Source organism: Vidua macroura, chromosome 23 (assembly GCF_024509145.1).
Source record: "Vidua macroura isolate BioBank_ID:100142 chromosome 23, ASM2450914v1, whole genome shotgun sequence".
NCBI classification, from domain to species: domain Eukaryota; kingdom Metazoa; phylum Chordata; class Aves; order Passeriformes; family Viduidae; genus Vidua; species Vidua macroura.
The window spans coordinates 8,141,920-8,159,640 of NC_071593.1; the positions used below are offsets into that span (position 1 = coordinate 8,141,920).

Sequence of the window (17,721 nt, forward strand, 5' to 3'; positions counted from 1 at the left end):
TTCTGTAAATGTACAGGGCAGTGTTAAATGAATTGATCCGCACTGTATCACTGTAGATGCACTATGGGCTTCCTAATGATTTCTCTTTTAGCTTTTTCCAGATATACCCCAGAAAAGCTTGCTTTGTCCCTTATCGTGTCATCTTCCTTCTCTCTTTTCCTTTCTATCTCACTCTCAAGAAGGTAAATGTCCTTGTATTTCTTTCTTTCATATCCTCCTCCTCCACTCTATTGGGATTTTTGTATTATTAAAACATTTACACATTTGCTGCCACATGCAAATTCAGAATAATAAACCAGGACTCTTTATACTCCAGACAAGAGCAGGAGGTCTCTCACCACTGATTTTCACCCTGTTCTCATCCCTGTTGGTTACAGGGGATGGAGAGGAGGGGAATCTAAATGTTGCTGTGTTGGATCTGTTTGATACAGAAATTATTTTCTTCAATTTCTTATGTTAAACATTTTATAAACATTTATATTTCAGCATTCAAATTCTGGGTATCATATTCCTCTTTGTAATTTGCTACATGCCAAGCACAAAAGTTAAAGAGATGTAGAAATTTCTCCCTAAAGACAAGTTGCACTCTGTGGCATGTGAAAGCTAATTCATGAATATTCTCTGCAGAAAGGCAAAACCACAAATATGGCCAGTCGGTTCAGAACATTTGAGTTGGAGTGGCAGCCCAGGGAAACAGTAAAGTCAGGAAACAGCTATTTTTCTGGTACCCAGTACAGCTCAAGTTGTTCATATGATATTCTTGAGTCTTAAATTTATTTCTGAGCAGTGGATTCATATTACAAAGAAGGAAAGTTAAGGATTAGCATTAAGTAAAAATTCGGACAGTGATCTGTCATGAAATATCCCTGCAAAGGTGATAAAGACTTCAGACTTTTAAGAATAGATGGAAAAAATACAAAATAAAATCTATTTTTCTTTATAAACTCCAAGGAAGTTTGCTCTTTTTAACACAGTTAATTCACCTTGGAATGGAATTTTAGTGCATTTTATTTTGCATTTAATGCAGTCTATTCTGGACGTGTATATTCAGCTCCTCTGTACAGCTTAAGAGCAGTGCACAGAAATGTGTACTGGGGACAAGTGCAATGTTCTACTGTAAGCAAAGCTGTGGGGAAGGTTCTCTAAGATGTCCCCAAAATTGTGAAGTATTGCTGTCTCTGGTTCTGTGCTTTTAGAGAGCTTGTTACTCAGAAGTTTGCTCTTCTGTTCATTGACAGTGACTCTCTCGTGATTCCTCTTTTAATAAATTTAAGTGAATTTAATGCTGGCAGAAAGCAGCAGAGTCACAGTATTCAGAGGGCACAGCAGGGATGTTGTGCTGTGTGCTTTTTCTGTAAGTCTTGTAATCAGACCTAATCTGAGGGCCCTGCTGCTGGGGGCTCGCCTGATCTCTTTATTCCGTTCCCATCTCCTTTTCTGAGCCCATCAAGGTGTGCACTGGGTACTTTTCTTTCCAGCAACCATCTCATCAGGGTGGCCCCTTTCCCAGCCGAGGGACAGGGGCGATGGCTTTGAGGGAAGAGTTTCTGGTAAAGCACAACTGTACGGGTAAATTCAGATTTTCTTACATGCAGAAATAATTCAAACAACTGCAACAACATTTCTGCTCACATCATGGTGAGGACAGGATGAGTGTCCCAGATCAAAGAATATCCTCATAGGCTTTCCAGCATTTCCTGGATGTGCAGTTGTTGCTGTAGTTTCTACTGCAGAAAGAAGTTTGCTGTTCTAGCAAGAAACACTCTTTGTGTTTTACAACACCAACAACAAAGTCAAGCATTTGGTCTAAGGATCCAAAAGCCCAGGAAATGCATCTCTGGGGTTCCTCGTCAATTTGGGACCTAATGAAATATAGAAAATATTCAATAAAAGCACCCTTATTACTTTAAATGTTCAAATGTGGAGTTTTTAGCCATCAGGTTAATGTTTTTGTATCTTTTTTTGATTCGATTGTGAGCACTTTTCCAGGTATCTCTGCCACTTGAGCACTAATTGGATTTCCACAGATAAACGGTGCTAGCTGCAGCCCTTACATCACAGTGTTTTTACTTCATCATCATTTTATTTGTTTTTACTGTAAAGGTTAATAAATCTTGGTGTGTTTAGAGTATGAAACAAGGCAGGCAGGCAGGCAAAGAACTGCAGCGTGAAGGGGTGAAGTTTTATATGCTGCTTTCTCAAGTCAGAGGGGTGGGAGGAGGAGCAGCTGCCCTTTGTGGTGGTTCTAATGGGCTGCTGGGTGTGTTAGTCACCCAGGGAGTGATCCATAATCCTTAAGATAAAAAGCGTTGATCTCTCCACTAGTTCTCAGACAGAGCTCTAAGGCATTTGAATTGGGTTACCATTGATTTAAGGTGGGGAGAAGACTGTCATGTGGGTCTGCTTAAAAAAGGGTATATGGGATTTATTTAGCTTATTTAATTTTTAAAAGAATATTGGAAGCCTTTCAGTGCAAGTGTGCCAAGTTCCCTATGGATTCTCAATTAAGTTAATATAGTACTTGCCAGTATTTTAGGGAAGAACTTACTGAATGGCAGATTTTAGTCAAAATTCAGGCTGTAAATAAAATTTTTGTGAGAATTTATCAAGGTCCCAGATCTTTGTTGTCTCATTCATTTGTTCAGGAAAGTGTGTATTTTTTATCTTTCTCATGGTTTCCTGGGAAGGTGAGCTTGACTTCCTACCACAGCAGAGGTTTTCCAGCCACGGAGGCAGTGTAGAAGCCCTTTTTGGCCCTAGAGGGGTTGAAACTAGTGCATTTCAAACACCAAATTTTGGACTTCGTGGCTTGATAGAAATCGATTGACCAGCCTGTACTTGAGCCAAAGCAGCATTAAAGACTGAACGTACTTTTTTTTTCTGTTACAAAGATATAAAAATGCTTTGTAGCTCCTTTGGATCAGGTGCAGACTCCTGTGAAAACTGCATTACAGCCTTGGGTTTCCAGTCGTTCCAGTCTGTAGCAGCAGTGGCCGTTCTTCCCTTGGTGTTAATTCCCTGCTGTGGACCCAGATTTCAGAGATTGTTGATGCTTTCTGCAGCATTTGTCAAGGAAATGGCTGCTTTCTTTTTTTTCCTGAAGTGAGTAATTGTTTATTAATTTTTCAGCACATAAAGAGCATAATTATAATAGTCCCTGACATGTGCTGGCTGTGCCAAGGTTTAAGAAAAATAAAACCCAGTAGAAGTGCTGTTTTGAACTGTCTCTGATTTTTCAGGCCTTCCTGCTTTGGACCCAAATTTCTGTGTAGGAATTTGGGACAAGCACACAGGCGTCAGTTTAATTCTCCGTAGAATTAGTTCTCTTGGATGTTTAAACTCAGTTTAGGATAGTGGGATCTTACTCAGGTGCTTTGAGAAAGAAGAGTAGGTGATCAGTACTCTGGATTTTTTGGTATGTGCAGTTTTTTCGTATGCACAGTGCTGTGCAGGTTGAGCAGCATCCTGGATTTGTCCTGACACTTCTATGCTTTGTTTCTTTAAGCAGTGAATGTAACATCCATGAACAATGCTAGATTGACCCCAGGGGAAAATGAAGTGGGCCCATTGTTTGCAGAATATTTATGGTCTGGACAGCTACCATGGAAATGTTCCTGATGTTTGCCATTTTACTGTGTTTCACCCCTGTTACAGAGGAAGCAACCTAAGAATCGACAAGGAAGCTCAGTTGCTTTTGAGGCTGGTCATGCAAGTTGCTGGATTTGCAGGACAAATTGTGTGATGTGAGCTCCATTCTGCTGAGAACTGGACAAAGACAAGGGACGCAGCTGCTTTTGAATCTATAAAATTATTCCACTTGCAGTCCCCACAGACAGGGCAGCTCTGGCCAATCAGGCTTCTTGCCCCTTACTTCGTTTTTCCCTTAATGGGGCAATTAACAGCAGGAACAAAGTGCATGGTCTGCTCAGTCTTTATTATTATTTGTGTTGTAATAAATGTCGAGGAGGCCAGTTGCAGACCAGCACCAGGCACTGTGCAAATGCAGAGGAAAAAAGACCATTCTTGTTCCAAAGAGCTCTAAGTAAAAAAATACATTTACAAAAAGGTCTTGCACTATTTTAAGTCCTTCTCCTTTTGCTGTTTCTTCCCAACTGCTGTGGTTTGCATGATTTATTGTGCACCTGTCACAATTTCCAGCTTTTTTAATTTTTTCAACATGAAACCTTTTGTGTGTTAGATTCTGATGATCCAGATAGTTTCCTCCAGTATCTCCTATATTTATTCTGTCATTCAGATCTTCCTTGTCCTAACGTCATCACAGCCCCCTGACTTCAGCCCGAATTGTTTGGGGCTTTTTTGCTGAAAGGAAAACATTCATTCTCTATTCTACATTTCCTATGATTTAAAAATTCTGTGAAATGGGGTTCTTGAAATAGGAGGTTCAAGGAATAGTAACTTGCTGTTTTTTCTTGTAATTCGAGTCTTTTCAGTGTAAAACATCTTTATAGCTTCTTCTGCAGATGGGTTCTACTTTTGATCCTCTTGGACTAATTCTAAACCATTGTATTACTGGTTTTGTCCAGTCCCTTGACTGTGGAATTAGAAGGATCTGAGTAAGTGTGGGCAGTGCTCCTGTTCTGGTGCATCTCTGCTTGATTCAGCCTTCTGGAGTCTCCCATTCAATAGTGATTTTAAGTACTCGGCACAATTGTTAGGTGTGACACAGGCTTCTCTCCTCACATCATTCTCCAGCTCCCTATCATGTGAATGAACGTCCTGCAGTCCTTTTCTGCCCTGCAGTTAAAAGAATGAAAACGTAATAAATTACAGCTTCATTGGTTTTTACATTCTACACATGTGAAGGGAACAGGGTGAAAGGGATTTCTTTTGAAAGCTGCTGTATTTGAGCTCTGCAGTAATGGCAAGAGGGATAGAGAGAGGAGTGAGGAAGGTGAGAGTTGGAGGTGCTGTCATCTGCTCCCCTGGAACCTGGATCACACATTTTTTTTTCAGCTGCGGAGCCAGGGACTGGTCCTAGTTCTGCTGTAGTGAGCATCTTGGACACTAGGTTGCTGCATTCCTCTGGAGTGACTGAGCTCAAACAGCATTAATTTTACAGCACAGCCCCAGTGATCCCTAAGCTTCCTCCCGCAAGAAGGGAGAAGCAAGCTGTGGAAATTGGGTGCTGTCACGGAAAGTCGTAAAAAGCTGATTCTCTTTGCTGAGCTTTGTCTGGCGTCTCTCGTGGGTGCCGTGGGCTCGGTTTGGTGGCCGTGCCATGGCTCTGGCAGGGGAGCAGCTCTGGCACCTGCGGCACGGGGCACGGCTCAGTCAGCCCCCGCCTCGCCCGCGGCACCCACCGGGCTCGGCGCTGGCGTTGCTGCCCTCCTGGTGTAAACACAACTCCAAATAATTGCTGCCACTTGGATTGCAGGCGATATCCCCCCGCGCCCCCACCCTGCTCATCTCGCTGCAATTCCTTCTTTGGTGCTACCGGGGATTGCAGGGAGCTTGCAACTTCAGCTTAGGCAGGAGTACAAAAAGGGATTTTTAAAGTTTATCTTCCCTCCGAAAGTGAGATGATTTCTCTTCAATAAAAAGTTAAAATGTTTGAACTCTAGAAAAAAGGTTCATGATGCTCACTGGTTAAATTTATTATGGCTGCATTATCAGTTTAATACATTTAGTTTGCTCTTCTGCTCATATTTCTTATGTTTTTCCAGCATTTATCATTTCCCTGTAACAGTTTTTATTGTGTTAAGCCTGATGTTATGAAGTCTCATTTGGAGGTGTATTTCTGAAGTAAAAAAATACATATCTAGCACATTTTCTCTGCAAATTAAAATAGTTATTGTATGTTTCTTTTAATTTACGTGTAAGAGTTTCTGGTTTTTTTTAGATTTATGCATGTAAGTTTAGCTTGAATATTATTCCTCTTAAAAAGACAGGAATTTTGTCAAGATGTCCACTCTGTTCTCAATCGAATTATACAAAACTGAAGATGACAGATATTTCACTTTGAAAGGTGACTACTACACAGATGAAGTTGCTACTTTTCATAAGGGTTTTTCCTCCATATATCAGTGTGTTTTAAGAGAGACTTGGGTCAATAATACCATGCTTTAGAATTCCCTAAATACATATTTACACAATAGACCTTAAAATATATTAGTCCATCATGTCAGCTCCTGTACACTTCTATCTGGGATGTTTTATGTCCTTAACATATGATACAATAAAACTTTATTTTATATAGCATTTTTCATACAAATTGTATCCTAAAATGTGTTGTGGGGTTAAATGAGACTTTCACAAGGTTAAAATTAAAGAAAAAAGCTGAAGGGTGCAGGAAAATGAAGGGCTTTGCATGGCATAGATATATTTAATTGACCAAAGGGAACCTGAGTGGAGAATACACCGCGCTGAGAGCGGGTAAGCGTGATTGGAGCTGCAGAGCAGGATCCCTGGAAGCGGTGAGGTTATGTGAGGAAAGGCTCGTTCCGTGTGAATGAAGGAGGTGGAAAGGTCACGCCTTCAGGAGCAGCTGGAGGAAGTGTGGAGTAGCTCCTGAACAAAGAAGTTGAAAGCAGGGGCTGTGTGGAGTCACTTCTTTGTGGTGGGAGTAGCAGAAGAGATGAGGGGAGAGTGTGCTGCAGGGGAGGAAGGCAGCCGAGAGCGCGGCGTGCCAGCTGAGCTGCAGGGTGGGATGGATGGCACCGGGGTGGCAGAACACCGGGGATCTCAGCTGCTCCATCGCTGCTCGCTCCAGCCTGGCCCCGCCACTCCGCAGGCACAACACACTGACAGCTCACATGCCGGTTTTTTCTGGCTTTTATAATTTTCTTAAAAAAATTTTTTTTTTTTGGGTCACCCTATTCATGTAAATTAAGTAAGGCTTTTTTGTATGTGATAATTATAGATAAATGTATTTAAAGTAGATCTGGATTTTGTAGTCCTCGGGAAAAAGAGGAAGAGCAATTTTTCCCCCCGTCCCTGTCATGTGTTCGTTTTAATGAGCAATTTTAAAAAATTGAAAATAAAAGAGGAAAATGAATAGGTGTTGAACCAGCCTGTGATATGTAAATGCCAACTAGTAATTACCTAAAACCTCAATTTTCTTTCTGTTTCATCTTGCAAAACATTTCATTTCCACTGAGTGAAAACACTTAATTTGGGGCTCTGACGGCGGGAGCGCGGCGGCGGCTGCGCCGGCAGGGGGCGCGCGGGGCCCGCGCGCGCGGCCGGGGCCGTGAGGGAGCCCCGGGGCCGCGGGAGCCGTGAGGGAGCCCCGGGGCCGCGGGGCCAAGCCCGCACAGCGTCGGCTCGGAACGACCTCCGGGACCACGGAGTGCGGCCTGTGACCCAGCACTGCCCTGGCAGCTACGCCACAGCACTGAGAGCCGCGTCCGGGCTTTCCCTGACCGCCTCTCTGGGCAGCCCCTTCCAATGTCGAATCGCCCTGTGAACAAATTCTTCCTGGTGTCCAACCTGAGCCTCCCCAGACGCAGCTTAAGACTCTGTTTTGTCCTGTCGCTTGTTTTCTGGGAGAAGAGCCCGAATCCCACCTGGCTACAACCTCCTGACTGAGAGTTGTAGAGAGCAAAAAGGTTCCCCCTGAACCTCATTTTCTCCAGGCTGAGCAGGACCCATGACAAGGACATGGCCAGGACCAGTGTCCTCACCCTTCATATGGGTGCCACTAACTTAGGTGTCACTCATAGTCCAAGTTCCAAGCACCTAGGATTTCTTTTTTTTTTTTTTTTTTTTTTTTTTGGGTTTTGTGGGTTTTTTTGTGGCTTTTTTTTTTTTTTTTTGTGTTTGTTTGGTGTTTTGGTTTTTTCTGTTTTTGGCTGCTATTCTGTATTCTCTTAGTTCCAGGTTCTTCATCTCAGCTGTGGCTCAAAGTGTGTTTCTTCCTTGCCTTTGTTCCCATTAATCTGCTTTTCTGCCTCCCATGAATCTTGCTTTCAACTGTATTTTTTCCCCCTCACTGTTTTACATGAGGGCTTTACCGTTGTTGTTACAGCATTTTTAAACTTTTCTCCATCCAACTTTGAGATGTGCCGAACTTTCTAAGTTTCTAGGTTATATCTCAACCAAAATAATTCCTGGGGTTCTGCATGTTTTCCTTTAAGTCTCAGTGAGATCACAGGAGCTTTAGAGCGTTCCTGCTCCCCTGAGTGAGCTGCAGGTAATTCCTTTGCAGGCGCAGGTGCTCGGTGCGGAGCAGGGCGCGGGCAGGGCTCGTCCCGAGCAGGAGTCCCGGGCCCGGCCCGGAGCGCGGCTGCGGCGCCGAGCGAGCGGTGCCTCCTTACTGAGATATATGGCTTCATAATTAGCCCCTTGCATTTCTCCCGAGTGCTGGCATCAGCGTTCTATGATGTGTTTCCCTGATTAACAGCTGCTTTGCAACTATTTCCGTGTGCCACCGATAACCATATTTGTCAAGTTAGTCCTGGCAGGGCACTGATTTCTTACTAAAACACAGCATTTCTGTTGCAAGGGGTTTTCTTGTTCACTGTTATGCCAGGCTTTTAAGTCAGCCCTTGTTAAAACGTAAGTTGGCTTCAGCCTGATGCTTGTTAACAGGATTCTGGGTATCTCCTTTAGAGTAGGAGTGCAGAAACCTTTCACAGACAATTTAATCTTCCGAGCCTTGCAAACATACAGCCGTACGCTGAGGGGGTGTTGCTGTAGGCTAATATATTGATCAGTTCCATTTGCCCTATAGCTGTGGCCTTCTGCTCTGGCTGAAATAGGTTGAGTGTTTGTTGATACTGCCATATTATTATTTTTTAATACACTGGAAAAAAATTAATTCCAACTTCTTTTACATACGTCATGTATATTGCCAGTGTTGATTGCTTCCGCACATGTAATGTAAACTGTCTGTGCATAGTTCATGGCCTGGGCCGCCTCTGCTTAATGAAAAGAAGTGTTGCTTTTAAACAGATACAGATCCACTCAGAAAGACAAAATACCATGCCTTGCAACGTATAATTCAGACCCAACCTTTACATCACAGGTCATCTCAAAGTCTCAGTCTATCAACAAATGCTGTCTAGTAATAACCTACAGAGGGTTCCCAGTATTAGGAAATCTATTAGAGCTCTTACAGGCTGCGCTCCTGGTGGCTTTTGAGTCTGTTTACCGTGTGGAACTCTCTTACCAAATCCTTTGTAACTTTTATTAGTAAAGATCTTTTACATTTCTGTTATTTTGTTTTTTATTTTTGAGTTGGTAGAGAATAGGCATTTGCCACAGTATTTTAAATTCCGTGGTTTATTTTTTAATGCAAGCAGCTGATAAAGCAGCTTAGATTGCTTTATTGAAAACCCTGCAGCTTTGAGCACAGTAAGAAATAAGGCTGTCTTTATCTTCCCCATTAACATAAAAGGGAGGGGAATTAGGAGTGAAGGGCCTTGGCTGCTAAGTTAATGTCCAAGTGCTATGCTTTGGCCCAGTTTTGCCAGCCCTCTGCTCTTCCAGAGCATCTGCAATAAACTTCCTGTCTTTATTTTATATTTTTGACATTGAAGCAGAATATTTGGCCTGAATTTATGCCATTTGTCCAGTTGCAAATATAATCTATGAATAGTGACATTGATCTTTTAATTGGAAAATCAAACTGTAGGACATGACCTGCTGCAGGATTCCACCCATCTCTTCCCAGTCAGAAAGATGTCTTTGTGGATCCTGTCGCTGCAGGAGAGGTGGTAGTGGGAAAGCAAGTTTATGGGATTGACTGGCTTTTTAAAAACCAAATACACTCTCTTTCTTTAATACAAGTACCTGATCCATTAGATAAAGTCAGTCTGCTTGACAGTGCATGCTGGCAATCTAAGAATCAACGCAGTGATACAATGCTCATTATTTGGCAGCGTCCTAATACCATAAAAATTTGGAGAAGTGTTACAAATGCTACAGAAATAGTATGGAACGATGTTAGCAGCTGAGTCAGAGTGCTATTTGCCACATGATTTTTTTGGCTGTACATAGGACTGCAAGTCTTCTCATCTTCCTCCTCCTTTTTCTGTTGTTTAAATTATGGAGTGCAGTTGCTCTTGTTTGTGCAAGGAAAATGATCCATAGAAGGTAGGGAAATTCTTGTGTACGTTTGTTGGAAATATTGGCATTTTGACATGGCCAAAACTGCTTTGTAAGTTACTTGTGTATATGAGATTAATTATAAAAATGAAGACATTTTGTCTCAGCCTATAGGAGCGTATGTTCAGAGGTAAATGCAAACACAGTATGAGAAACATGGGATTACTGGAGGGAGGAATACATGTCCAGGATTCTTTTTATGGAGTTGTTGTTGCTTGTAATTTCATTTTGTTTTAAGATTAAAAAGGCTGTGAATAATGGAGGAAGTAATGCAGGGGAGAGATAAAATAGAAGTTTATTTTGGACTGAAATTTACTACCAAAATGTTTACATCTTTATAAGGCAAAAATAAGCTTTAATAAAGGGTTACAATCAATGAAATGTTCACATGGTTGTGATTGAATTAGCACAATGAAAAATACTGCTTATTTGTCACAGGTTTTGTAATACTTAAAAATTGATAATTAAATAGAAGAGCTTGCAGAACTGCAAGTCTGCAGGCCGTTTGTGTCTATCTCACTAAATGTGGGAGGGAGTGTTAAGGAGTATCTGAAGACACAAACAAGTAATTATTGTTAGAAGGAGAGTGGCTTTGATATGTTCACGTGTCTGTCGGTCTGCTCATTTGGGCATCTTTCTTATTCAGCATATTATCTTAAGGTTATTAGTTTGGGCGCTTTATATTTCTGCATCTGGCACGGCAATATCAGCACAGTTTAGATCTGCGATTTGCCTGTCACCTGCATTTCAGCTGGAGACAGATCAAGTGCACATAAATGAAGCCAAAGTATACTTTATGTGGGGTGGTTTTTTCCTCTGCTGTTTTGTGGTTCAAAATTACTGAATGGAACTTAAGGAAAAAATGCAGGAAAACAAGAAAATGAAAAGAATTAAAAATACCCCATTCATTTTATCCTTCCAACTTTGAAGTGTGCTGGGACTTTGTCAAATTCCCGTTAAAATAAATATGTCAATTTCATCTCTCTTCCAAATTCATTTATCATGCTTTTTTAAAAGGTGTTTTCTGCTTTACCTGATGTTTAAATTGGATTCGCTCGTTTATGCTGTTCTTTGCTGTATCCCCCATGTTTTTCTTAAATGAATTAGTAATGACAGCGTACTCCATCATACCCTCTCTACAGCCACTTTAAGGGAAGCCTGGTGATCTAAACCTTTTAACCTATTAAAGATGATTTTCCCCAATTGAATCAGACCCACCACAGGTGTAATAACTAATCATTTAAACTACACCTGCTATTATGTATTTTTAAGCCATTATGCATGTTGGATAGATGATAATTCATGTTTATTGCATTGTCCAATGGATCCGTTTTGCCTACACTAGCCTGATTAATGTATTTAAAGAAATAAGAGATGCAATTTAAAAGAAAAAAACATTGATGGAATGCACTGAGGAGTACATTGAAAGTGCCATTAAACCCATCAGAACTTTGCTCTCTGACCAGAAATGCATATTCGAAGTGTTTGATTCAAACACAAAGTGAAACTTAGTGATTTCAGGAGTGATGCTGTATTTTCCCTTCTTTTTCTGCTGTCAAAGTTTTGGAAACCTTTTTGGAACCGAATTCCAGAAACTGTATTTTAGGATAAACTCTTAAAGACCTGAATAACATGGGTCTAGCATATTAGGATGGTTAATTTTAGCACTAGAGAAGGGAAGTAATCTCTTCCACTAGTTCACATGGATGTGCTGTTAGCACATTATTCCTCATGATGCCACAATCGGAACAGATGTTTTTGCATAAAAGTGGAGGGAATCACTGGTGCAGTAACATGTAATAACATGTATAACAATGTAGGGAAGTATGTAGGAAATGGAACTACCATATGAAGAAAAGAATTGAATACCTTTTGAATACCAGTGGCACTAAATGGAAATGTAAACATCTAGTGCTGTTGTTGTTGATGCCATTGAGTATTATCCTGGACTTTACCCTTTGCTTGTATAAATGCTCTGTTTTAGGTGCTCTGTCACCTTAAAGAAGGATGTAGAAGTCAGTTTGTAGACAAAAGTAATCCGTGGCTTTTGCTGGTGTGCAATATAAATTTAACTACTTGCCTACCCATTTGTGTCATTCCAAGTGACTTTTTTGATTGTTATGTGATCCAAAACATGTGAAGTAGATTCTTCTCTAGTCATGTGAAGCTGAGGTTTATTTATTGCTTTCAATAAATTAGAATGATGGCAGAAAAGGCCTTAATCTCTTAGAATCTGCAGGGAGCTTTAAGTCAGATATAAAGGAAATATTCTTACAATAAGCCAACTGTTACAGATCAAGGCTGGCTTTAACTGTAGGAGCCAAATTAGGTAAGAAGATCACAATGTAAATTACAGAAACACGTAATAATCTTAAAGGAATTTTTTTGTACAGGTAGAACTGCTCCCAAAGTAATTAAACAAGAAACTTCTAGGCTAAAGACCATAATTGTGCTGTCTGTTTAGAGTTAAACCACAAACTCTGATACTTGTTGAACCATTTCTGAAAGTTGGTGTTGTCTCCAGACCATCTCCATGTGATAGGTGTGTTGTCTTACCTTGCAGTCCACAGTGCCTAATATAAAATAGGGATTTGACCATACCTAACTTGGATCTTTTCTCTCTTCTTTTTCTCCAATCCTCCTACCCTCCTCAGATTGTGACAGCAGTGAAATTTTTACAGAATCCACGGGTCCGCCAAAGTCCTCTTGCAACCAGAAGAGCATTCCTGAAGAAGAAAGGTATGAACTCTTTAGGTTGTGATCTCAGTGATAATGAGGGACCTTGAATTAGTGTAAAGTCAAAATGTATTGCTGTGGAATATTAGATGTTAGGGACAAAGCAATTAGTCTGTCTCAAAAAAAGTTCTGAGGTTTATACGAAGTATCAGTCTCTTTTCTTCCCAAGTGACTAGTGCAATATTTGCACCAGATGTGGAATTGTAGGATACAAAAAGACACATGGGAAATTTCTGGTTAACTGTTATCAGATCTTTTCTGCAATGAGGACAGTTCATAGTTGTGGACTAGCTGGTCAGTTCAAACCTTACTGACACTGGCATTAGAATGGCCAGTCTGGGTGAAAAGGTCAAATGTTTCCAAAGAGAACCAGAGAGAGGCAAAGAACCTGGTAAAAGTCAGCAAGGTCAGGTTAAGGTCAAGCTTTGGGTCAACCTGACTTTCAGACTGAAACGGTAAACTACTGACTGAGTGTAGCCCTTTTCTGTAGCAGGGATAGAACAGATCCTGACAAATCCTATATCATCTTAGTGAGGTGCAGCATACTTTGGTCATTGCCTACAGAGAATTTATTTTACTTTCTGACTCACAGTGGAACTATCTTTTGTTCCTATTTTATTTCTAAAGTTTTTATTCCACAACTTGCAGTGCATTCCAGGTGATGTTCACTCTGTATTTTGCTACAGTCCTGGGACCATATTGCTTACCACAAGACATAAATAATGACAGTTTTAACTTGAAGTTAATTACATGTGTTGTGGAGCTCTGTAAGGTGTTGAAATGATACTGAAAATACAAATTCCAAACTTCAGAGAGGAGTGACCCACATACACATTGAAGTTGTAAGTACTTCAAGGTACATCAAATTCTAGAGCTAAAGATCTTGAGCTTTGAAAAGTGGGGAAGCCTATGGAATACGTATTTTTCTGTTTGGAGTTATGAACTGCTTATTGAGATGCCTGAGACCTGAAGTCATGAGATGGAGAGTTCAAGTATATGCACCACTTTGCTCGTCCTGAATAGCAGAGAACCTAGAAGGGAATGGCAGCCTTGTGTTTTGGCAATGATGTCATGACAAGTAGCTCACGGGCACATCATTTTGAGTGTGATCCTCTCGCTGCTTGTCCTAGTGCCAATTAGGAGGACATTCCAATCACGTAGGGATGTTGCTTGCCCTGCCCTGCCATCAGGATGACATTAAAATTTGGAGCCTGTTGGTCGCTGTGCGCCACGAGTTTTTCCTTGAAATATGTGGACCTACGGGGAGTAATTAATCATAAAAGCTTGGGGATTTCAACTCTATCATCGAAGCAATGAAGCAAGGGAAAGCTGAGCCTAAAAGCCGTGCTGATTACCCGGGGTAACCTGATACAAAATCTATTGTTGCCGAGAGATCCTTAGCCCCCAGTATATCGTGCAATATTATAACTGCCTGATCTTCTTCTGTGCTGACAATGACCAGTTAGTCCTCATTTTCTCTCTCAACACAGCTGGGTTAGAATTTCATTTGCAGAAGGTATTTAGAGCAATTTAGAGACAAATGTCTCTGGTGTTTGCTCTGCACTTCCCCACCGCAGGCTTCGCTGAACAGTTTTTCGTATCAGGAGCTCCATCTAATCTGTTTAATTTTAATAAATCCCTGACTGGGAGAAGAGGAAGGGTGGGGAGATGGAGGCACAGAGAAACTGTGGCCAGACTAATACTTCTTATGAATTACTTGGCTAATAATTACTAAAGAGCAGAAATGGTTTGGTAGAACTGTTTGTTTGTTCCTGTGTGTTAATTAGCCCTCCTTCCCTCTGTGCTAATTATTTTTTTTCTAAACTTAACCATAGGAGATAGGAGGGAGTAGGGTCCAGTAGGGCCTGTACCCAGCAGTCACTGGAAATACGTCCATATGGAATGTGGCCTGTGTTCGGTGCAGGCGTGGTACCTCTGTGGTCTGGCAGATGGAGTCAGTTCTTGAAACATGGATGTTGTGGCTGGTTTAGGCTCGAGTAGATGAGGGACTACAGGGTTTGGTCGGCTGTTCCCCCCATTCTCTGATGTACGGTCCCTGTCATCCCAGTGATAATGTTTATCCCCAGTTGAGGCTGTCTGGTAGAGAGTCCTCACTGCCAGTTGAAAAAGGCTCTGCAAGCCTGACTTGGCTTAAGAAATTTCACTTCTGAAACTCACAGAGGTGGTTCTGCCTAGAATTACAATATTTTCTTATTTTTCTATAAGCATCTCCTTCTTCATAAAGGCCAATCAAATTTTATTTCCTTTTAGTATAGGAGCTGGATTTGGTTTAGTACATTTCAGTGAGATGAGAAATGAAAGTTTCTGCAGGATTATCATCTGGACTGGATTTGGTGAAACAGTAGTTGTAGAGGCTGAAATAAGGTGTTCCTGGTTCTGTGCAGTTCAGGTGGTGCTGAACTGCTCTCTCTGGCACATGGGGTGATAGTGCTGGTGACAGTTGGGTGAGTGAGGGTATGCTGTGAGTGAGGGTATTTGTAAAAGGGCTTTCAAAAGTCAGATGAGATTTCTCTGTTGTCTTAAGCACTTTTAAACTCCCATATACAGAGGCATTAATGAGAAACATGAAGTTATTAGAATCATTTATCATTTTCTTTGAAGCTTACACTGGCATTTTGTGTAATTTATGACATTTCCTCCTTTTTATCATGAACTTCTTCAGATGAAGGGAAAAACAGCTGTTTCCCCTCAGAGTATCTGAAAGAAAAGAAAGAAAAAAAAGATGCTGTTTGTTTTTTGTCCAACTCGCTGATTCTGCTGATGACATGCCACAGAATCAGCGGCGCCTTGGGAGTAATTAGACAGCATGTGGGGCTTAAACCCTTGTGGAAATGTGTCTGTCATTTAACTGTTGTGCCTCAGATGTCCTGCACTGCTCAGTTACCCATCCGGTAACTCGTGTGGCTTGTTAATTCTGTGTGCTCTGAATCTCTTAAGTTCTGGCAAGACAGAGAAAGGGGGTGGAAATGCACTATACATGGGAAGCACTGTTTTCAGGGTGCTGGGTTTTTGGGGCAGAGAAGGGGAAAACTGTGAGGTTACAGACTTGTGTCATCTTGGATGAAGAACTGTTTTCTTAGTTGCTTGTTCTGTTCATCTGTAGAATGACTACAGTAATGCCTTTCCAGAGTGGGATTGTGGGAACTCATGAAAGCATATGAGGAGCTCAGAAATAATAGTGATGGGAGAACAGAGGTGCATTACAGCAAGTCAATGTACAGTTGTTGAGTTATGTTGGGAAAATGTCCTCTCAGAAGGTTTTCTGCAGTGCATCAATGTTCCAGAAAATTTTTCCAGTGTCAAGATGCCACACTATGGTGATTTCTGAAGAGATGGAAAAATTATTTAATTCTACATGCCCTTCCCAGTCAGAGCTCAAAGGCACTTGATCCCCTGGAAATAAATGCTGTCAGCCCCAGAATCTCCAGTAGAAAACTGACTTAATTTTCTTCCTCTTTCTGTAGTCTGCATTCTTGGAAGTTGAACCTGTCCTTTCCCCTTTGTCAAAGAAACCCAAGTGAATCACCTTCAGGACCTGAGAGATGGGGGCACAGCCCACTCTTGGAGGGCTTAAAAAAAGTAAATTCTTCAGCAGATTTCAATTTAACCCTCTTTTATTACTCCTTTTTTTTTTTATAATTTAAGTCCATTTCATGAGGCAGTTTGCATGTCCTTGAATGGAATCTCGTTACCATGAAAGCTTTTTTAGCATTGATTTCATAACAGTCTTAATTTAATAGTGCCGTCATTACTGAGAAGCTCTGAGAGTGAGGCCCCAGCTTTCCAGGTCACTGACCTTTTAATTACAAACCTTGTTCTGATGGCCAGGTTATCGACTGGACAGCTCCCAGCTCCTGCCCCCAGCCTGAAGATGAAAATAACTGCCTTTCCTCCTCCACTTCCAGAAAAGGGAGGAAAAGAAAAGTAACCTCTTGTGTTTCCAAAATTAATTTTCTCCTTCAGCTTTACTTTGTAATTAATTCTTTAACATGTCTCAGTGAAGCTCAAACAGTTTTTGCAAAGGCTTTTCTTGAGAAGAAAATACAATGCAAGCCAATGCAGTCCAGTGCCAACTCAGCTGGAAAAATAGAGTTAGTAACCCATGGTGTCAAAATACCTATTTAGGCCAAACTGCTCTGGCTCTCCAAACCTTATTCTTTTCTAGAAAGTACCATGTTTGATACACAAATGTGGGATTAGACCATAAGTGTTGACTGATCAAGGAATGCTAGGTGACTTGTCCTTCTCTTCAAACTTCCTGTCAGGATATGGGTTTGAGAGATGGTGAAGAAAAGGAGTAAAGGCTTTATTTCACTGTTGTGCTGGTGTTGGCTTCTCCATAGTGGCTAGTGTGGGTCATGCTGTGGTGGATTTGTGCTGAAGACAGTGTTGGTAGCACAGAGCTGTTTTAGCTATATCTGAGCAGTGCTTACACCTTTCTGCATTTTCATGAGGCTTTTCACTTCAGGATTTTGGAGCACATTGCACCCATTAACTGTGGAAATTTTTCAGCTAGTTGCATGGAGCATGTTGGATGGTGTTTATAGGGTTATCTATCATTATCAGAATCATGGTTTGATCTAGATCTCACTGTGCTTCCCACTAAAAAGCATCCACCTCTGAGGTAGACGACAGCAGCTGTTCAACATCACTTTGTGATTTTTAGGAGAGGAAATGAAGAATACTTTATCTAAGTGATCTTGCAGAGGGAGCTTTAGGGATAGAGAATGTAATTACTGAGTAAAAAATTTACTAAGATTCTTGAAAAGCACCATGGGATATTTAATTACTAAAGATGGTTGAGCCTCTGTTTATGACTGTGCAAGACAGCTAGTGTGCCTTGTAATATTTTGCTAGGTTAAAGAAAAATATGTCCTACACCTGTCATGCAACCAG

The 17,721-nt window shown here is 41.2% G+C and overlaps 1 protein-coding gene across 1 annotated transcript in view; it reads left to right on the forward strand.

The window, feature by feature from the left end:
* PEX14 (peroxisomal biogenesis factor 14) overlaps positions 1-17,721 on the forward strand; it is a 67,655-nt gene that overhangs the window by 18,984 nt on the left and 30,950 nt on the right. The window contains exon 3 of the mRNA XM_053997608.1: positions 12,723-12,807. Coding sequence (XP_053853583.1) covers positions 12,723-12,807 — 85 coding nt within the window. The remainder of the gene's footprint in view (positions 1-12,722; positions 12,808-17,721) is intronic.